The sequence below is a fragment of the Channa argus genome, chromosome 2, assembly GCF_033026475.1.
Source record: "Channa argus isolate prfri chromosome 2, Channa argus male v1.0, whole genome shotgun sequence".
Lineage (NCBI taxonomy): Eukaryota > Metazoa > Chordata > Actinopteri > Anabantiformes > Channidae > Channa > Channa argus.
This window is the reverse complement of record NC_090198.1, coordinates 8,057,767-8,081,014: the sequence shown is the minus strand read 5'-3', so window position 1 is coordinate 8,081,014 and position 23,248 is coordinate 8,057,767. Positions and strand designations below refer to the sequence as shown.

Below are 23,248 nucleotides of genomic sequence, written 5' to 3'. Positions count from 1 at the left end.
AAGTGTAGCGGTGCAGAACAAGTGTCTGACCCTCGAACCCAGAGGGCTCCAGCCTACCAGGGTTGTACGGGTCTCGCAGAAGCAGCAAGAGTGCTGATGTGGGCCAGTGATGCCCAGTAGGGGGGACAGCAAAGCTCATCAAGATCCAGGAAGTTTGGCCAAGCAAAGACGTCAATCTGTCATCTCCTTCACAGCTCAAGTTCTTGGGCAGCATTTGTCTCAGCTGTCTTCCAACTGGATTTCTCATATTTAACCCTCTTGGCAGCAACAAGTGCCGTAACAAGTCTCATTAAGCAGGAGCTCCAGAGCAGCTTCTCTACAGCTAAACCTGACCTTTGATTCCCTGTGGAGGTGAGACAGAAGACACAGTGTCTTCATTCCATTGACTGATCAGATTAATGGGGAATTATAATATTTGTTTTGTTGTTAATTTTTTTTTCTTTACATTGCAGACAAAGCAACTTTTTGTTGAGGTTGATTTGTTAAGGTCTGGGTTAAAAAAAATAACTAAATTAAACTAAAAGATCACAGCCATGATAACAGTTCTGTGAGGCTGTGCTTTGGCACATCAGTGGCCTAAAGGTTAGAGAAGTACGTTTGTGGCCAGAAAGTTGCTGGTATTATTCCTTTAACACAAACTAGTCCAAATCTACCCTCAATAAAGTACATTTTCTAGAGTGTTCACTGAGTTTAGCATTTTACCTTTTGCAAATTACCACTTAAAGTAATCAACAACAAATCACTGCCTGGTTCTACAAAGTTTCATCAAAGTCATCCTGTAGTCAGTCCAGTCTAAAAGTTGTGGATTAATAGATCAAGTTAGAGCGACGTGATTTGTCAATAATCAAATAGACTATTGACAAGTCACTACAAACTGCAAGGTGAGGTTGTGATGATACTGAGCTGTGCTCATCTGATTTTTCTGTAGACAACGTAATTAACGAAAATTCAATAATTATATTACAGTACATCATCTGAGGATTATTCAGTGAGCACGTCCAGTTCTCTCACCCCAAAGCCTACAGGTTTAATAAGGTCTGTAGTTGACATCAGGTCATGTGATTTTCATGTTTTATTCTACATTATAAAATTCATCAGTCAAAACCCCAGTTGTGCATTTTTACATGTCTTTATATGGCTGTTGCAAACAAATGGCTGAATAACACTACAGAGGACTTCAGGACCATTAAACATCATCATGTCAGACACTGAGACTCATCTACTTAAAAATCCACCTTCACAGCTTTGTTGACATTATACTCATGATTAACAGCTTTATGGGGTCACTGTATAACGAAAGGGTTTTGTAAAAGTGCGTTAAATGAAATAAAAAAATGTTCATGCAACGATGTTCTAGTTCGTTTATAACCCAAAACCTTTTCTTCCGCCATTGTTTAAGTTTAAAAAGTCAAAAAAGTGGTGTTCATCTGTGAAGATTGTTTTGCTGAACCAAATGTGTATGTATCTGTTTTTTATGAATCTTATTTTCAGCAAAAATGTAAAAGCCAGTGCAAAATTCCCACTAGGTTTTTGTAAAGGGAATCAGGGAGATGCTACTGTACGTTTCTTGCACAAAACAACGACAGTGTGGCAGCAGTGAGTGCAGATACCCTCACTCATTAAGCTCAAGAGCTGATATTATAAAAACTACATATACTACAACAGATACATGACTTATCTATTACTGTTTGTTAAATAACTGCACGCAGTTAATGTGATGGGGAACACCCTGTGAACATGCAGCTGGGGCTTCACGGGACGGAGATAGGATTGAGGTATCTCCCCAGCATGTGCCAGGCAGGCTGTATATCAGAGCACTCATCCCCCTTTTAACAAGTCTGCCTGTCCACCACAGTGGAGAATGCATAAAACAGATGCAGCTGTCAGAGGAGAGAAGTGAGGAGTGGCCCAGGCTGCTGTCTGATGCGTTTGGGCCCAAGCCATGCTCTGGGAAACATGCAAGTCAGAGAAAGAGACTATGGCTGGGACCTTGACACTGCACTGGGTCAGATTTAACCTCATTCTATCTCAGATAGATCTAAATCAATGCTGAAATCTTTCAGGTGAATGTTGCACTGCTCTTTCGCAGTGCTACATAAGTATTAAAGCAAAATGTGTCACAGTTAATATCCACTAGGATCCACAAGGATTAAACATTTAGCTTTTATAACAGTTTTTTCTGTTGCCTGTTTTCCTGTTATCATTATCTCCCATCTAACTGGGCTAGGCAGGAGGAAATAGTATAAACCAACTATAATAGTCAAAGCAAGACAGATTTTGAGCCTCAGCTGGGCCGACCAACGCCAGAAAATAAGTGTGTGGTCAGTCATCGCCCTTTAAAAATACACACACCCTTCTCAAATGTACTTCCTTAGTATAAAGGGGAGAGAAGTTGCAGCTGAAAGGAATTCTCACCATAAAGGGATCTTTCTTTCACTGTTCATCTGAAACGAGTAACCACATTCAAGAGGCTTCCAGTCCCTCAGCACTGGCTTTTTTAATTTACTCATGTGCACATGTGAAGCCCAAGAAAGAGTCAACATTTCTTCAAAAATGTATCACTCAAATTATTAACACAAATTACATAATATTATTATACTATCATTTTATCAAGATTCACAATTCAAGGACACCCTACAGCACATTGCATTTAGGCACTGGCACTGTAGCAGAAAAGTAAATGGAAGTAAAAGAATGCAAAGTAAGAATTTTTTGCATAAATATAAACCAAAAAAATGTCCCAAAATGAGATAAAGGGCAACCAATTAAACAAATTAGACTGTGTTCATTTATTTATGGTGGGAAATAATCCGAATTATAAATACTTATTTTGCAAAAGTATGTTAAGCATGTGGTTTCAGTAACTGGTGAATTTGGTCCAAATATTCATGATCACTTTTAAGATGAATTCATTAACTTTGGTGATGTCCTCACTTTTCATCAGGTCCAACATTCATTTTGTTTAAGTTTTATCACTGTAAACATGTTAGCATGCCAGTGTTTTTTTCAATTCAAGTTTTCTTGTTGGCAGAGTCCATGGACAGTGGGTAAGGAGCTTGTCTCAGACACTGAGATCATCATGCAGTGCTACTCAGTCGTTTTGAAGCTGCTGCTTGGAGCCTGCGCTTCATGTCTCAGGGAGGACAAATCATGACTAACACCCAGTAAAAAAAACATTGGTAGGCTTTTAAAACCTAAAACAACTACATAAACATGTACTGCAGGTCTAAAATCTGCTATGTCCTTCTAATAGGATACATACATATTTGGACCCACTAAACCCTTAAATCTATCCAAACCAGTTAGTTTGGAACAGGTACTAGTGCCAATATACGTACAGTAGTGAAGCACTTTATTTTAAGCAACAATCCAGGTGGTACGAGTGAAAGTCTCAAAAAGCTGCTCAAAAGGTTTTAATGCCCTCATGAAGTCCAAAACCATACGGTATGATTTTTAAATGACCTCAATTTGTCTCATTAGTTTCGCTTGTACGACTTGACAGACATGAGTCTCACTAACAGGCCAAACTGTCAGACTCAGAAATATGAGATGGATGAAAGGATGACCTGCAGAGACACCGGGGGTCAAAGGTAACACGAGCAGCATTAGGTTGTTATTGATGCAGCATGAAAGGTGTCGGGGAGAAGTACCAGGGACCACACAAAATGTGGGCTGTGTGGTATGATTGAGTGTTTCCTCTGCATTCAGCAGTAGCATCACCACACGTGGCACATGACCTTCGTGGTTTGGTTCATCGGGAATGTTACAATAACAATGGTATTATGATCACGTAACCAAGTCACGAGTTTGTCTTGTTCTGACATTTCACGCAAACACCTACTTGTAGCAACAAGAGCAGATGAACAAACTGATTTTAGCTTAGGGAATATGGCTTTTTCTTTAGCAGCTTGTACCACTGTATATCACCAAGACCTATAGCACAATATACCATCAGCCAAAATATTAATACAACCTGGTGGCTGAATTATAAAATATGATGTGTTTTTTTAATAAAAAATATTATAAACTAATCAATCCTGTTGTATTATTAAGGGTTAACCTCATCTCAGCACATAAAGTGGTTAAAATCAGCTCCACCTTATCAACAGTAATGTTAAACTCCTTATTTTAATTTTTTACTGTTGTTTTGCCATAATCATCATAATCTGTCTACTGTAGGCATTGAGGCAACGCCTACGCTGAAGGAGACACAGGAGGACTTACTTATTCTGCATGGCGTAGTGGTCCCAGAGAGCCTGTTTCCCCAACAGCTTATCATCACACACATGCTGCTAAAGGAAACTGAATGATTGACCAGAATAATTTGTGGTCTATAGAATAAAGGCATAGTGTGCTTTAACTACCGTTATTGCTGTGGCAGCAAAGTATATCTGACGTGCGTGTGACACGTTCAACATAAGCCACTGATACCACGGTGCCAGTACTTGTGTAAAATGAGCACTGGAGCATCTTTAGATCAGCGTTTGCTCGTTCAGTTTACATTAGCAGAGGAGCTTTAAAGAAGGGCCAGCTGTCCACCAATACAATGGGGTTTGAGTATAAAAAGGTATGTAGATACATACAAGGTTCCCCTTCGTGTCATAATGTGACACACTGGGGTTGATCTTTTCTGACTCATTAGAAATTGGTAAGAAATCTTACAATGGTATAGTGTATCTCTGCAGTGTTCTTCTGTAAGTTATGGAAAATATCTACAAACACCCAACATAGCTTTCAGTTTGTACCTTACTTGGTGCTATTGGTCTTTAAAATAACCAACTAAAATAGTTGAGGCTAAAGAACACATTTTTGTGAGAAATGTGACAAAAAGACCAATGAAACAGCTTAACACACGTAGTGATTTGGCTTGGCTGCTGTACTTTCTTATCCACTGACCATAGCAGCTGTTTGGCTCCTGGACAGAGCTAGAAGCCACCGAGGCCACATAAAGACAAATCACTTACTCCACACGGACTCTGTCTGCTGCAGCAGCCACAGAAACAACAGCACACAGGTTAGCCACCGGCAATGTCAGCAAACAGCAACTAATATTTAAGTTCACAGTCTATACTGGTCTACCCGGTGCCCCATGCTAAGTTTTGTTAATTTGTTAACACTAAGACAAAGTACAGCTGAGGGTGATGGAAATCTCATTATTTTCGCAGGTATTTGGTCATAAACCAACATATCATCATCATCCTATGGGAACCATAAATGTCTGTGCAACATTTAATGGCAAACCATCCAGTAGCTGAACCACAGTGGTCAACTGTCAGACCATCAAACCACCAATTCATAGAGCCACGGCAGCTGCACGGCTAAACATTTACATTCAGTCATTTGACGCTTTAATAAAAGACTTATAAGTGAGCAACACGGCAAAATGCCACGGTGCTAATTTAATTTAGAATTTATTACATTTAAAAGATTAGCAAATATTTGATCCGTTTTAAATTATATTTTGACATGTTTTGAAGTTTCACGTTAGGTCAAGCAGAGTGCACCTAACCAGCTGACTGTCAGCTGATCCAAACAGGCACCAATCATGACTGACACTTCAAACAATCTGTTTGAGCTGCCAGCTCCTCTTTTCTTCCTTGTGATTCCTTCCTGCTCCATGCTGCTGCTGATGAAAAGCTGTGCTGCTTATTTCCTCGACCAGCCCACATCTTATGATGAATATATACTGTATATTCCGCATCTGCTGCGTCCACTTATGTTTAAATGGGAGAGCCGGACCCCAATTGCCAAAAGTTTGTCCATTCCTACAATCATGTTTAATTTCAGCAATGAGAGCCGTTCTGATTTAAATTAAATTATCCAGATGTTTTTACATTATCTCTTGGCTTTTAGCTTAAGGGGATCTTCTGTTCAAATGGCTGGGCCAGCTGAGAAAATTTCAGTGGGGAAAGAGATGAGAGAAAACCTCCCTTTTCTGAAAACTGAGCTTTGAATCCTAAAATAATCCGCCAACAAACTCTAAGAAAGGTAAATAAATTAGCCTTTTGCTCGATTTACACTTATAAATGAAAATTCAGTTTCCATTATTAACAATAATTCAACCCTACCCATGTTAAGGATTACCTCGTCCTGTGTGTTAACAGTAGAAATGTGATCAAGGCCAAAATGAGAGATCAGAGGGCTCTAAATTAATTACAACTTAATATTACAAAGACTGTCACTGGATTAGAGTGCATGGGAAATAGACAGGGTCAGCATTACCCACTGGAAACAAACTCCTACTTCAACATTTTTCTTAAGAGTTAAACCCTGATCAAAGAATGTTCAAGTGAATCCAGCACAGTAAAGACGTCGCCAGCTATAAGCGACTTATGTCTCTCCAACTCTGAGCTTGCAGGTGTGTTTTCATTGTGTGTATTAAATATGGGGTCAGAAGTACAAATATGCCCAACATTGAGATTCCAGATCTCCTGATTCAGCCCAAGGGGTCTAAAAGCTTTCTCCTGACCTCTACTTCACTCCTCCACATCATAAAGGAAGAACTCACTCTAATGTTGTGCTGCCCTCTGCTGCTCACAGCCATCACCATGTCAGACGTCCTGCCTTCAGTGAACAAAGGTTGTGCCATACTAGTGAAGAGTTCTTCACTAATTAGACACCTTTTATTGCGTAAGTTTAGGATGAGATTAGATCTTAAGGTCAAGGATCACACTGTGGATAAAGATATGCCAAATTCATAACTCATGACCCATATTCCAAATGTGCAGCATGGAAAATCCAAATAAATTGTTGAGAGAAATATTTACAACATCTGCTCATTTATGATGCAAGTGTGGGTGAAAACAGTTACCCCTTATTAATTATGACAATTAGGTCTAATACAAACTTAAAATATTTTCAGGATGACCGATGGGATGCAAATAGGATAAGCAGGTACAGATGATGCATGGATGGATGTCCATCCTTTGTGTCCTTGTATTTTACTTTGATAAGTAGATATACATATACCACAAGATTCTAAGAATTATGCCATGTTAGACAAACAATGTTTGAGGAAGATTCAGCTAACAAAACATGTGATTAGTATTTTTCAGGTGGTCATAAACGTGCTGTTACCTTATGACTAAAAAAGGTTTCTGGGTCAAATCATTTAAGTTTGTAGATTAATACATGCATGGCAGCAAACAGCCTTAATGAAGACGTGTAGTGGCCAGTAGTAAAAAAAGTACATTATGACTGAGCTGAAAACAGTTGATTAATTATTCCCTCAGGGGTTTCACGGGCATTTTTGTCATTGTTGCAGCCGAAAATGCCAGATTTCAGGACGTTTTTTTCTAAAATAAAAACACTGATTTATGCTTTTATGATGTTTTAAATTGCAAGGTCACACAGAACTCATGGGGGAATAATTGAATTAATTGTTGAGATCACAACATTCCAAATGCCTGGAGGGACTGAGAAATACACAGAAGTGCGTAAACATGAGGATGATGAGTTTCATTACTTACATTACTAAAGTTATTCTCCTGAATAACTGTCTTTTAGAAATAAAAACAAGGCCTACCGTACACTTTCCTGCCACACAGAGAGAGGTATCATTTTGTCCACACGGCGTCCCATCAATCACCCTCTCTGACTGTCGCACGTAGAACCTGAACCCTATGGCCCGGCAGTTGAGTTCACAATGCTGACCCCCAGGAACTGAGAGGAGATTTATGTGATTATTAAATACATCTCGAGACATTTGGACAACATGTTAGTTCCACAGTGTGCAGTGGGGTGCAACACAACGACACAAAGGTCAATCAAAATGAATGAATCATTTTTGCATAGGAAATACATGAATTAATTTCTCAAAAGGTGAGAGGTCACATTATTCAGTGCACAAGATTGTAATGTATTACCATGATACTACTACAACCAATATACAGGCTTCGTCGAGTCTTAACCTCAGGCTGTACTTTGACAGGCACAAATGTAACATTTAATTTTGGTGGAATTTGTTGGAAATCAGCTCCTTCCTTTCAATAAGAGATTCCCTGTTTTACTCGAGTGCACAAAAACAGCAGTAATTGACCACAAATGATCCTGATGCCTGTTCTTTCCATTTTGTTAACAATTAGATCGACTACAAGCCCAAAACTCCAGGTATTCTTTAAACAGATGTACAAGAGTATGTCAAAGCATTGTTCAAGATGAGTGTCAAATGATCCAGATTTACCTGGGGTTATTTCATCTTTCCATCTGCATTGCCTGTCACTCAAAGCAGCAGCATGGCAACACAATCTATAAATATGCATCTCTTTGGCAAGATATTAATTTGACTGTTATTTCCATTTACATAGTGTTCTCACAGTAATGAAATTTCTAAAGGGGTTTTGACTGTTGCCTAGTTATATCAATTTTATTTATCTGATGGGTGACATACTGAAGGCCTTACATCACAACGCACCTTCATATAGGTTTGGCACCGGAAGACACAACGGTGGAACCGTGGAAACGCAGCCAACTGTGTGGTTCGCATTCATGGTTTTAAGTTAAGTATCATAATAAATACACCTACAGAATAATTCTTTTATCTTTACTGTTGAATTGTATTAAATTGACCTACTCCATGAGCCAAAATGAACAACATTTCAGTCCACTGCCCACTGTGCATTTTGTGAAATGAAGCTTTTTAAAGGTTGAAATTTATACTGCATTATTATGAACTTTGGTAATACCTTACGTGATTCCTCAGGTTTTGATCTAGCATCATTAGCTCATCATTTACGGTACTTTGTCCAGTATTATTCTATCTTCAGACAGCCACTCGCCAGATACAAACACTTTTCTAGCCTCTGCTATCACTATAGTACATTTACAGAGGATACACTGTAGTAAAATGTAAGTTCTCTCCTTTATGTAATCTATTTTTTTTGTATTGACTGTGTCTTTGTGTGACTCTGCTGCTGCACAAATAATAATTTTGAGAACAACAAAGTTAATCTTGAGTCTTGATTCAAACTAAAAGTGAAAATAGCTTAACATGCAACGTACCCTCATTGAAAGGTTCCCATTCGTACAGTCTGCCCATGAAAGGTTGGTTGTTGTAAGAAGAACACTGAACAGCCCTGATGTGTTTGCTGGATGGAAGACAGATCTGAGGACAGACCAAACACACACACAACTTAATTTTCATTAAGATGCAGGGTCCAACAGGTAAAACTGCAGCAGCTCACATTTCTCATGCTCTGGTGCCACCGACTGACTGCTGGAGTAACCTGTTTTAACAGTTTAACCATTCACTTGAAGGTCATTCTTTCCTGCGCAATGTAGTTAGATTCCAATATTTACAAAAGTTCTCCCGTGAAACCCAACCTCCATGCTGTCTCTCCGTATCTCATTTATGTAAACAAGCCCCCGGTCTGCTTTACTTTGCTTGAATATCTGTGTCATCACACGCCAGAGACAATATACAGAAACAGACACTGTTTGCATTTGTTTTAATGCACAGAGTGGATTCCATTTCAGATAAGCTAAGCTTGTCCAGCAATGTCTGCATTACCTCTGGTGGTTAACTGCTAGGGCGTCTTAAACCAACAGTTTTACCATAAAACGTTTAGTGTTAGTACTGAATAGCTTGAAATTGCCTATGCTGATCTGGCCTGACTGCAGTCACAGAGTAAATAAATCTTCTTACTGACTACCTCTGTAGTTCCTATTTAATCAGGAGCCTACAGGAGCCTAATGTGACAGTGTGCCTTTGTGCACCAAAGACATAGACTGAAAGACTAGTTAGACCACCACAATACAAGGATTCAGAAATGTGAATCCCTTCCAGTTTTTGTTAGACTTTCTCATAGCAGACACCAACAAACATCCTAGATCTATGCTACTCCCCTGTAATAAATGTTAATATGTTTTCGGACTAGTTTAAAGAGGTGTGTGTAGGGTAGAATCTGATGGGCCTGAAATTGATTCTTTTAGGTCCCGCAGCAAAACTGAGCTAGCAAGATGTGATCAGTTGTACGAGACCAAACTAAGCTATGCTTGAATGATAAATGTCTATGGTAATGGTAATACTCAACCGAAAGCTGCGTACATTACTGCTGCAGATCCTGTAGTGAGTATGCTCCCCTGTACAAAAAGAAGTAGGTAAAGGATTGTAGGGTCTCTCCTTATGTTGATGGGGTCCAGAGGACTGGCTTCCTGGCTGTCGCTCCTGTTGGACCTCCGGCTGGTTGGCTGAACCGGGTTGGTAGAGGGGGGCCCAGATGTGGTTATTTGTGGGCTGCTGCGTCCTGGCCTGCTTGTAGGGTCGGCTGTAAAGTGGGTTTTTCTTAGAGAGATCAAGGTTGTTAAGCCTGGGGGCACTGTGTCCTCTAGTGGTGATGTGGTGGGCATCAGCAGCAGGAGAGCGTCTCTGTCTCTGGGGGTGAGTCGTCTTTGGGCCCTGCCCTGTGTCCATCTCTAACGGAGCAATGTAAGGACCTCTCCCGTAGCCATATCTCCCTGGGATGATATTTGTGACTCTCCTGAGGAAACAAAAACTTACACTTTCACCTCCATCTCAAGATCTATATGTCCTTGCTAACTACTGTAGCATAAAAATGCATCTAACTACCTGTTGTCTGTTCAACTAGAGAAAATAAAGTTTACATCCAACAGAGGCCTTCGAGTATATTTAGATCAATATGTTTTAATCGGAATGTTTAAGCAAAATGTCTCCTTAGACTGAGGACAATGTTAAGGGACTTTAACCAAACAGGAAGTTCTGGAATCACCAGGATCCCAGTAGCAGAATTCATGGAGCTTTTGTCATTAATTGGCTCCTTAGATTCTAACTCAAACAACCCCCTATTACTCAGCTGTCAGTGCTATTTGTTTAAAGGCAAGCACAGCAGGAAGGAGGTCACAAAGCTGCCAAGCCAAGCCGAGCCTTTGACACCATCCATGGAGGGTAGTCAGATTGCCCCCATTGATGGCTCCAGAGAGTCACTTTTAGGCCAGGATGCTCAACAGGCAGCACAGTCATACACAGATTTCAACAAAGAGCTGCAATAGTGAAGAAAAGCAAAATGAAACGCATTGCAAAAGATACAGACATGGATTTTTGGCATAATTGAGAGGGCTTCAATATGTAACCCTGAGCTTCATTGAGGAGATGTGTGAATTGAAGAGATTTCATATAAAAATACAAATTTGATCACTCCTACTAGAGCATCTTCTGTGAGAGTAAGTAACAAATACTGTATAAGAGAAAAAAACATCAGACGGGTGTTGGAATGCCAAATGCCAACAGAGGATCTTAGGGTCAGGATCGAACTGAATACTTTTGCAATTAAACACGGTAAGTCAAAAAGTGCAGTGTAATGAAAAAAAAAAATCTTTCCAAATTGTATACATTAGTATAAATTTAGTTCATACACCATTTTAATTCATTAGTTCATACAAGGGATTATTATGCACTGATCAATTCTCTATCGCAGCCATTATTACTCTGCTCCTATAATTTTTATCCATTCATTTACACTTTTACTTTTCTTTAAGTCATATCTGTATCAAAACACCTCCTCTATTCAAGCTAAAAGCACAGTGGTTTGATTTCATTAAACCCAATATAGTACCTCCGTCCACCAGGTCGGGCCTCCTTTCTCAGCTCACCACGACTGATGTTGGAATGTCTGCCTGTGTCATGGTGCAGAGGAACTGCTGGCCGCAATGCTGAGATGACATGTACTGGTTGCTGGGGGTGAACACCACCTCGTCTGGAGGGGTATTGGGACGGACTGTAAACAGGCAGGCAGGGCCTGCTCTGTTCTTGTACCCCTTTTCCACAGGTCCGGGAGCAGACTGACCAAGCCCCCCAGGCTCCCCAGGAACCATGAATTTCTCCACGCTCTGACCTAAACTCTTGATTGGACTCTGCCCTCTGAGGAACCTGTATGGAGACGAAACAAGCATGATTAGCCACACCAGAAGCGCACAGAATTAGAGCAGTGACACGAGATTGTGGATGCCAAAGCCTGATGGAAAGTCTACATCAATGAGACTTTAATCTCCTCAGATCATGGCCTTGTATAAAAGCACAAGTCAGTGACCTCATCTCATCAACATGACTGCCCTGCTTCTCCGTCTCCCACCACTGTTTATAAAGCAAACCTCTGTTCACAGTAATAAAGGCCTGATTTGGCTGATTAGTGGGTGTCTGTTAGTGGCCTATTGACTACCTGCATTTCTCACTGTTGACTCTATCCCTCTGTGCAACTCTGCCAAGGACATATTAGCAGCGTTCACTGTACTCTCTGTTTGAGGAATCTGCCAGCAGGAGTCTTGTGCCAAGAGGGCTTTATCTGTAAAGCAGCGTGGAAATCCTGCTCTTTAAGAAGCACTTTGTCTCCATTCATAGTAACCTCTCTGGGCAAACACATGGCTGTAGTAAAAGCTCAGCGGCTTTTGACTTTTAGCGGATTGAAAGAGAATACAGAAGCAGTATGGAGAGTTGGCAGGGAGCTCTTCTGCCGTCAATCAGCCCGTGTAGCTATTGAGAGACCTCAGGCCTCCCTCTACCACCTCTGTCCTGCTTCAGCCTTTGTAACTCAACACTACTGTCATCTCCCAGGTCAGCTGCGGGTCACAAAGCTGCTAACCCAGTGGGAACACATGGGGCTGACTTGCACCAGCTCCTCACAAACTGATTGGAGAGTGGATTGGTCAGTCAGCTTCATACACCTGGTGCATCCACAAGTTTCCTTCCATGTGCCTTTAGAGTTCAAGAGGTGATTGCTGACAGTAGACATAAGCCCTAAGTTGTGCTGCACTCAACACTTTTTACTCTACATTCTAACACACTAGCACCCCGATTAGGTTTCCCTTGGGAATTCTCACTGTCTATACAAACTGGGGCAGAAGAAGGGGGAATGAATGTCCTTAGATGGCATTTAGCTATGCTAACAAGAAACAATCCTATATGCCATCTTTGGAGGCAAACATTTCACTCTCTTGTGCCAGATAAAGCACAAAGAGCAAGAAAACTTCCCAAAACTATCATAGTTAGAAAACAGATTTATTGTTTTTTTCCAGGGGCACCACCTGCTCACCTTCCTGTGGTCTGTTGTGTGTTGGCAGTCCAGAGAGTCTGACCAAAGCAACAGCAGCACAGAGACTCTAGAGACAACACACAGAAGTGATTACTGGTGATGCTACTCACATTGCATTGTTGGATTATAAATAGCAATTTTCTGATGCTATTGCATGCTATGTTAAACATGAAATATTACAAACATATACATAATTGTCATGCTTACAATACCTGACAATCCAGACACAGGCTTTGTGCATAGCTCCAGGATTCTTTGAGACAGACAAGAGCTTCACATTAGCATAAACCTATTCAGTGGTACTGGCATTTGCAACACAACTGATGTGTCTGGCCACAATCCAGAGGTACTGGAGGCTAAAACTTTACCTACACTATGGCTGATCACTAGACATCTACATATACTTAAGAATTTTGTCTTGCATAAATTCTTTGGGCAACAAATGGCGAACAATCTTATAAATACAAATTATACTGACATACTATCAGTTCTGTTGATCTCTTAAATCTCGAAATCCTGCTACTTTATCATTTGCCACAGGGCTCTATCTGCTAACCCCTCTAGACACTGGCTGGGGGAAAAAATTAATAACCCACCCAATATACCCACTTAACCATGTGTGTTGACCCCCCCCCCCCCCCCCCCCCGTCTATAGACAGGAGGCCTGACGACGGCAGACCATACAACTCAGCCCTACTTTGCACCTTTTGCCCTGTAGACTTTAAGTAATACAACGAAGTACCATTGAAGTTACATGTTACACTGCACTATGAACATAACTGTCTATAGACGACACATTGGAGAAAATTCAATAACAGGACTAATAAAGGTATTTTCACTAGTAGCAGTATGGTTGTTGCAGTGAAACAGTGCAGTATAACAGCTCACATATTATATTACCAACTTACCTGTAGGTTGCAGAGGAGGGGTAGGTGAAGTATTTGCTACTTCACTTTCTATCTTTGTACTTTCTAACCAATATATGCCTACACTGGAGCGTTCACAGATCCGTCTCCAAGCGCATGTATCCTCATTGTCGAAACTTGAAATCAGAATCTTGTGGGAAAGGCGCGTGGATCAGAGAATTCATATCCGGGGTTGTGCGTTAGATCCTTTCACAGTAGAAACTCCATACTTTGGTTGACGCGGTGACACCAGCGGCTCTGCCTTTACGCACAAGGACCGGTACAGTAGACAGACAGTTGGAAACCAACACGGCATTGAAAACAACCTCTGCTGCGCCCCCTGCCGCAGTTACTACTATGTGTGTGTGTGTGTGTGTGTGTGTGTCGTATAAATACGTAAGTGTGCCTATCGTTTTCCCACTGCGAGAGTGGCGCGCCGGGATTTGGAAAAGAGCCAGAAGAGTGAGAGCGCAACCATTTTACACTCATCCCGTTTGTCTGTGTCCCTCTGTGTCTATGTCCCTCACAGTGAAATTCCCAAATTACAGCCACAGGCAAGTTAGTGATCTCATTTATTATCTAAGGTGAAGCCAAAGCTGCACCCACGATGGGCCACGCTCAGCATTTACATTGCTACCAGTAGAATCAACAATAACAAATCAACATTAGACTAGTAGACAAAATTATAACAGGGATACAGAGCGAAATCACATCATATGCACCTATTGTAACTTGCCATGCAGATACTGTGCAGAAGAAAAGTGTTGAGTGTTGAAAAACAATTATTTGAATCATGAAGTGTTCAAATGTCAAATCCCACCCAGTACTCCATGGACTACAGCATCGTATAGTATGTAACTTTGAGTGCAATTTTCAGATCATGTGGAATATAAACGGTGGCATTTATATGAACAATAATATAACTTTGCTTTCAGTAAAAAGTATATTCATCTTAAAAGTAGTTCTATTGAGCCCCTTCTGGATGACATGGATAAATCAGTTTCACAGTAGTTATTGAAGTTGGTTGATTCAGCAGAAAATATCATATTTGTGATATCCTGTTTTGATGTAACTCAACAGAAAATTCTTGTGAAATTCCAGTTTCAAATGGTTTCTTTTTGCAGTGCACACCTACAATAAACAGTGTGGTTGATTTCAGGAGAAAGTAGTAGATGGTTCGGTGAAGAGAAACGAGTTGGCAGCCATGTCTCCAGACTACATAAAAGTCTATCAGACCATCGAAATCATCAACACTGCAACCTGCAATTTATTTCTTCTCATGCAGCCAAACTCATATAGTCTAGATAATTTTGCATGACCTTGTTGTCTTAGTAAGTCAGTATTAGTAATATTGCCTCTCTTGCTATACAATCCTTGAACTATTACTCTTCTACGTGTAGATGAATGTTGTAAAAATATTATTTTGTTACTTACAGAAGAATGAAACTCATTCAGGCATGTTCTTTGGATTATGAATGAGGTTATGAAATGAAAGGAAGTATTTAACCAACTTATAAGAATATTATTTTAATTATGTGCATCCTTAAAATGATAGATCATTGACAGGAGTGCAAAATTACCACACAATTTTGTTTTCATCACCTGAGCTCATTTTTTTTGGCTGATATTTGTACTGTATGTTGACAACTGAGGTCTATACTGATGCTGTTATGACAAGACCGAAAACACTGCTTGGATTTATCATCTGAAACTTTTACCTGAGAGATTTCAGTTAGTAAATAGCAATTTTAAATGTTAAAAGAGTGATGAAGGCTCTAAAACAAAGCACAAAGTCAGTGATAAAGTTAAAAGTTTATAATTTGATTTTAAAAGAGCTAACAGCTTGTACGTGGAAGAGCTTGTTCTACCTCAGGAAGCAAAACACTACAACCCCAATTCCAAAAAAGAGGAACATATTTAAAACGTAAATAAAAACAAAATGCAATGATCTGAAAATGCAAATCTCAAAAACCCATATTTTATTCACAATAGAACATAAACAACATATCAGATATTGCAACTGAGACATTTTACCATTTCATGGAAAATAGTAGCTCAATTTGAATTTGATGGCAGCAACACATCTCAAATAAGTTGGAATAAGGTGATGTTAACCATTGTGCAGCATCCCCTCTTCTTTATCAACTGTCTGTAAATGTCTGGGAAGTGAGGAGACCAGTTGCTGGATTTTAGGAGAGGAATGTTGTTCCATTCTTGTCTGATGCAGGTTTCTAGCCCAGAGACCACAGCAGCATTTCTGGTTCTGATTCTCCTAATCTTTTGATGATATTATTTACTGTAGATGGTGGGATCTTCAAAGTCTCCACAATTTTACATTGAAGAAATTTTTTTTTGAAATTGTTCTACAATTTTTAGATGCAGATTGGTGAACCTCGGCTCATCTATACATTCCAGAGGCTCTGCCTCTCTGAAATGCTCCTTTTATATCCAGTCGTGTTACTGACTTGTTGTCAAGCTGTCAAATGCTCCTCCTTTTGTTTTTGATTTGTGGCAATTAGTTTTTCAACCTTTTTCAACCTGTTCCAACGTTTTGACATGTTGCTACCATCAAATTCAAAATGAGCTCATATTCTCCATGAAATGGTAAAATGTTTTAGTTTCAACATCTAATATGTGTTGTGTTCTATCGTGAATAAAATATAGCTTGATGAGATTTGCAAATCATTGCATTGTGTTTTGATTTACATTTCAAATCTTTCCCTTTTTGTATTGGGGTTGTATAAAGTAAAACATTTTTTGGTCAAAACTACAGTATACAGAGTCTGAAATCTATTGCCTCTCGTTGTAGTACATTATTATAGTATTACTAGATTGGGACGAGGTTTATAACCGAAGATCAGTCAACAGAAACTAAACTGTTCATTATAATCCACAAAACTAAGCATGTGGATGGAATAGTAATAATTGGGTTTATTCCAACCAGAAGCATGTTGCCCCATTTAGCATTAGCATCAAACAATGTCAAAGTCAATATTTGGTTTTTGGCCTTCTTCTATAAAACACTGATAGTTGGCCTGAAGGTATCTTCAGGGCAAAGTTCAAAGAATATAAATACCTTGTTCTGGACAAACAGGTTGGGTGGATAAGTGGATGGGGACTACGGACATCATCATTTCATTGAAGCTCTATGTGTAGCAGTGCTAAGATAGTGGAACTGGTTATTATACACTGACAGTGATCAAGGTCTTAACAAATAATGACAAAACAAATATTACATTTAATTTGGGTTACAGATTGTTTATGGGTAGGTATTGGCACTGCTGCCGCACAGCTAAAAAGTCCCTGGTACACATCCTGATACAGGTGCTGCCTTTCTGTGTAGCATTTGCATGCTCTCCCCATGCTTGTGTAGGTTTTCCCCATGTACTCGTTTCTTCCCACAGTCCATAGACATGCATGTTAGGTTAAACAGTGAACTCTAAATTGCCCATAGGTGTGAATGAGAGTGTGATTGTTTGTCTGTCTGTGTAGTCTCTCTGAGATAGACTGGCTATCTTTGTAGCTTTGTAAAATTACAAATTCCTTGTTTGGAACAAACTTTCAAAAGACAGTCTAACACCTGCATGCTTAAGATTGACATCAACATTCAGTGATTGCAAAAATGCTGAGAGACTCATTTAACATACAACCTGAGGTCGTCTTTTTTGAATCAGATACCCTTGAGCAAAGCACGTATCTCCAGTGGAGTGGATGACACTGGACAGCATTACCTGTCAACTCTGTTCGCATGTGTACGTGGAGCTGTTTACCACTGCATCGACCTGCAGCGACTCCTGGTTCTGTAATCTCTACTGACAGGCCTCATTAAATAAGGAGTAAAAACTTGTAAGATGGTCTGAGTGAGGAATGCACGAACAGGTGACAAGGAACTGGTGCCTTTAGGGACATTCCAGTAAGACATTGCACTATAGTTTCAGGACCTCATGACACACACAAAAACAGTCCCTGTCTCATGGGAGACCATTGGTTTATAAGGTGGGGATAATGTTGTGCTTCAAAATGACTAGAAGAGGAACCATATGAGATATAATTGAGAATAAAAATAAATATGTTGGCGGTAGACTCATGCAGTATATAGGAATGGCTGGATGCTTTATCCATTTGAACTGACTGGTCTGTGTTCACATATGGCTTCTTCTTCGCATGATACAGCTTTAACTAACAGCGCACTGGGTTCACAGACAGTGATTTCTGGAAGTGATCCTGAGACCATGCAGTGATGTCCAGTGTCCAGAAAACAATCATGCACACCATGTTCACAAACTGAGTGTTAATACAGAATTCTTTAATACTAAGTACAATTCTGAAAATCAGTGGTAAACAAAGAAAAGTCCTTGTCCTTGTTTGAGTCCTTCTTTTTACATCAGGCAGGAGAAAGTGAGTAAGTGATGCGTGAAACAAGATTTAAGACACAGAAAAATCATTCTAGTCTCAACTAAAGAGACACTAGTCATTTTCAGTTGATGACTGTAATAGTGAAGAGGGGACAAACAGATAGCTTTTTAAAGTGCAGAGGACACTCCACAGGGACCGCAAAGCACCATGAGTGCCTTTAACTTCCATCAAGTTTATTACAGCCCCTAAGCACTGAATAATCAATGTGTTTTCAGTGAAAATCTACATTCACTCAAGACACCTTTGTCAAGAGAATTTGTTTAGACATCTTTAAAAAAAAGTCTACATCCACCTTAAGAAATATCTCCCCATACTTTGGGGAAATGCACTCCTTAGTTTCCAAATATTTTATAATTGATAAAGTCACTAGCACAAATACAATATACGTCGATGACACCTTGCCCGCTGGAACTTATGTCAACGAGCTTTGGTTTTCTGGATGGTAAATGGTAAATGGCTGCTTATATAGGGCTTTTATCCAAAGCGCTTTTCAATGTTGCTTCTCATTCACCCATTAACACTGACACTCACACACCAATGGCAGTGGTCAGGTGCTCACCTGGCCCACCGGGAGCAACTTGGGGTTCAGTGTCTTGCCCACGGACAATTCGACACATAGCCAGGAGGGACCGGGAATGGAACCACTGAGCCTGTGGTACCGGGACAACTGCCTCACCAACTAAGCTACAACTACAGCTGGATAAAAGACATTATTACGTATGACCCCCTGTTCAATTTAATGCAATCCAATACAGTGGCTCTGCCATGAATTCTACTTTTGCAAGGTTATAATTTCTCAGTTTTTAGGTTGAAACTGTCAGGAAGGTTTGGCTACTGGTTAGTTTGGCTACTAAACACTTAAGAGTGGTGTGCTTATCATTAGTGGATTGCATGAACTAAATTACCTACATAGTAGAAAACAAATTTCAAAAGGAATCATAAAAGCACATGTTTGTCAAGCATGGATTTCACCTATTGAGTGGGTGCTGTGACACCACCCACTCTTTGTTCTCCTAGTCAATAATGTTTCTTTATTATTATTACTATTTGTTTGTTTGTTTGTTTAGTCCTTTCGGCTTACCCCGTGAGTTCAGGGTCGCCGCAGAGGTTCATTGTCCGCATGTTTATTTATTATTCATGAAGCAAAATCTTTGGTATCCAAGTAGTCATCAACAGAAGGAAAAAAAAGACAATTTATGCAGTTTTTATGGAGGAGATTAGTTTTGGCGAAGGTGGCGTATTTACATGATTTTATTCACATTTTTATATTTCTAATAAAAGTTTAGGGAATGAAAGATGCAACAATTTGCTAAAGTGGTTAGATTCACCACTTTAGCTTTAAAACCAGTCAGAACTGTAACATTTATCACAGCATTTGAGAAATTGGATTAGCAACCTTGGAAAGTTGACAGTTTTTGAGTTGACTGTTGACTGATTGTTGTACATTTTACCCCAAATACTTTATTATTTAAAAAAACTAAATATGTTAATAAAATTTGCTGAAATACACCACATTCATCAAAAGTAACAGCACATATTTCCTCTATATAATAGTTTGTTTGATTTCAACAACACAATCCATTGAGGACTGGTTATATGCCAAGGGTTTTGCTGCACCCAACACCCTCTAAATAGGTCAAATCCATGCTTGACAAACATGAGTTTTTATGTTTCCATTTCATAATTGTTTTATACCTTGTAAGTAAAAGAGTTCATGCAATCCTCCGATGACACGCACACCTCTCTTAACTGTTTTGCAGCCAAACTATTACAATTTTTAGTGCAGACAAAACGCTTTTTGTACTAAACTTAGATCAACCACCATTTTATAGAAAACAAATTATCGAAACAGGTTAACAAATTTAAACCTAATAGTGCTTCTTATCCAGAAAAACTACAGGCCAGTCTCGCCCTCTCCAATATAGTGGCATCGTCGACATATTGCAGCAATTGGCCAAAGCAGCATATGTAGCATTTGAATATAACAATCTATGGTCACTGAGTGATGACGTGATAGAGATGGAGACTAAGATTAAGCACTAGATGTCCTTGTGAAAATTATGTCCATGTGTGCGTGGCCTAAGAGGGAACCTTTCGTCCTCTTCACTTGGTCTCTGTGAGCTTTGCAAGGCTGGCTTGGCGGAAGGCAGCTCTGTCCCTCATCTCCAACACACAGTCTCTCACCATCTCTGCAAACATAGAGGGCCAGAGCTTGTGAAGAGCCTCACCCTTTAGATTTGTGTCTGATGCCCTCCGGACCAACTCCTGGAGGTACTGCTCTATCATGGCAGCACGCTGTGATGACTCCACACTGCCCTCCTTTGAGAAAAAGAGAGGAAGAATAATGTTGATTTTGTCTGAGTAGTCCATTGCGAAATGGTTAAATACTAAAAAAAACACTGTGAAAAATAAAGAAAAATATACCTAAAAGAATTCAAATTAAAGTTATGTGTGGTGACCACAGGACACTTGAGGTCTTCTCTTGTCTTTGATCCTTTAACATATAAATACAGTAAAGACTGATTTTGCTTATGGGGTTGCTCACAGGGAGTTACACGCATGTAGATTATAGATTAATACGGTAATTTTGCAAGTAATATCTATCAGCTGGTGTTTTCCTTTTGTTTGATAAATCTAACCCATAAGAGTTTGGACTTTTTGGATGACATTAGTGTTAACTGTTTTCACAAAAGGGTTACAAATGCTTGAAACCATTGGAAATGTGGTAACACATTTTCAAGAGACGTTTTAAGAAGATAATGATAAAGATCAACAAATTTTCCACTTTCCTTAAACACATCTTAGCAATTGATAAAAACATGCAAGTGCAGGTCATTCCAAAAGTAAATGTTCACAAAAACAGGTGCCAACAAAACACTGCGGTTTCTGATAAGCACGAACACAACCTCTCCCACTCTCTGTAGATGAAGTTTAGTTTTAATTTAAATAAAATTGAGTCACAACTCCATGAGTGAAACGTGAAACTTTCTGAAGTCAAAGTAGCTAATACACTGTGATACACTACTTTAACCTTTTTAAAGTAGTGGTTGAAAGGACTCTTATTCTTAATCCCATGTATTTATTATTGCAGAAATGAAGAGTGACTAACGGTTTAAAGGGTGACTTTACTATTTTTCAACTTGCTCTCTATGGCTTTAGTTAAGGTACATTAATGCTTTCAAACGTCCCTATGACTTCACTATAATAAAATATTCCTCCGCTTCTAACTGAAAAACTTTTTCATCATCAGATGATGTCATCAGGGGGAACTCTGGAAAAGCTGGTTGACTATGAATACAAGCTCCATCGTATGAGTAACAAGCAACATAATCTAAACTGAAGGCTCCTTTTAAGTAATGTCATCTGGAGGCATTTTTTGGATAGAAGTAGAAAGACATTTTGATATATGGAAATCAGAGGAAAGTTTATTGGCATATCTGTATGTGTACTAAGAAAAACTACACCCTTTAAGTATTATTTATTACTAGAAGTAAGCGCATGTGGAGTTTTAAATGACATGAATTACTGCTAGATGTTCTGGAAGTGATGTTGGGTCTATATGACATGTCAGTCAAAGATCTGCCGACACTGGGTGAGTGGTATCCATTCGATAGAAAACGTCTAGTGACACCAAAAGCTTGATTTTAAGAAAAATCCAAACAAATCCACTGGCGTCTTTATGAATTCTATGAATGCAATATTCTTCATGTAAATACTCTGAATTAGATTATCGTTACTTGTGCTTATAAAGGTATGAGGGGAGTCTATTGTACCTCTCAACAAGGCCCGTCTGTTAGTAGAAAATGGGCTAACTTTATGAGTGGCAGAGACTTTTCAATCCGGTCAGGTGCTGTGAATAAAGCAGAACTGACCTCAGGGCTCTCTGCACTGCAGTCTCTTGGGTAATTGAAAAGTGCTCTGCTCAGGCTTTCTCCTAAGAGCTTCCCGTTGTCTCGCAGCTCCTCTGGACTCAGCCCTGCTCGCCGCCCACGCCCCTCTAACAGGAATTGCAGCTGACGCTTCCTTCAGGGTGAAAAAGAGGTGGGTTAGACACTGACTTATGCTGGAGAGAAACAGGTGAGTGAAAACAAGGTGATAAATTTGTACTTTTTGTCCATTAAATAACACTCTCTAAGCCTAACCCTTGCAGACCCACATTGTTGAGAAATAAACCCAGCCTAACACAATTTTAAAAAATGACAACAAAAATGAGTTAATTAGAATTGATATTAGAAAATGGATCACCCTGCATTTGTTGAAACATACTTCAATTAAACTGTCTCTATATTAAACATTCTCCATCAACGTAGCAGCAGGATGTCTACATTTCCAAAAGGTAGCAGAAAACCCCGAAAGTGATGTAAACTACATCCCAATTCTGCTTTCTGTAAGCATGAAATATCATGTGATATACTAATGCACCAACATGTTCCAAAATTCGGTGCGAGGATACTGAAACAGTTTTCATGTAAAGCTGCAGGCACACATTCCATATAGAATAAGACAGTATGTGTGAGCCTGTCTGTATGTGTGCATGAGTGTGCGTCCACATCACTTTGAAATTACATTGACTAAGATGGGAAAAACCTCCACAGTTCATGTTTGTCACTAGTTGTAAGAATCACACAGGCAGGAGAAATGGTGAATGTTGTGTATTCATCAAAAAAATTGTATTTGTTAAATGTACAGTAATTGAATGCAAATATGCCTCAAGAGAACAACTGTTATGATCAGGTTGTATCATACCCAAAGTCAAACAAATTGTTACTATGCAAATGTATCATGAAAACTTCTATGTAGAATAAATGTTTTTATTATGGGTTACAGCCAAAAGTTAAAATGATACTATTAATTACTGATTGAGCTGTATAAACATAGAGCCAA

General features: G+C 39.5%; 2 protein-coding genes across 8 annotated transcripts in view; both read right to left on the bottom strand.

The window, feature by feature from the left end:
* The window catches only part of LOC137111645 (thrombospondin type-1 domain-containing protein 4-like), a 35,804-nt gene extending 21,511 nt beyond the window's left edge, over positions 1-14,293 (bottom strand). Inside the window, exons 1-7 of the mRNA XM_067495109.1 lie at positions 13,952-14,293; positions 13,256-13,296; positions 13,044-13,110; positions 11,571-11,884; positions 10,046-10,478; positions 9,001-9,103; positions 7,526-7,662 (exon numbers count right to left, since the gene is read on the bottom strand). Coding sequence (XP_067351210.1) covers positions 7,526-7,662; positions 9,001-9,103; positions 10,046-10,478; positions 11,571-11,884; positions 13,044-13,110; positions 13,256-13,284 — 1,083 coding nt within the window. The 5' untranslated portion in view covers positions 13,285-13,296; positions 13,952-14,293. The remainder of the gene's footprint in view (positions 1-7,525; positions 7,663-9,000; positions 9,104-10,045; positions 10,479-11,570; positions 11,885-13,043; positions 13,111-13,255; positions 13,297-13,951) is intronic.
* Positions 14,294-17,060: 2,767 nt separating this feature from the next.
* LOC137111677 (leucine-rich repeat-containing protein 49) overlaps positions 17,061-23,248 on the bottom strand; it is a 35,900-nt gene continuing 29,712 nt past the window's right edge. For all 7 annotated transcript variants that reach the window (XM_067495114.1, XM_067495112.1, XM_067495117.1 and 4 more), the window contains 2 exons: positions 22,237-22,387; positions 17,061-20,683 (listed from right to left, as the gene is read on the bottom strand). In XM_067495114.1, coding sequence (XP_067351215.1) covers positions 20,468-20,683; positions 22,237-22,387 — 367 coding nt within the window. In that variant the 3' untranslated portion in view covers positions 17,061-20,467. The remainder of the gene's footprint in view (positions 20,684-22,236; positions 22,388-23,248) is intronic.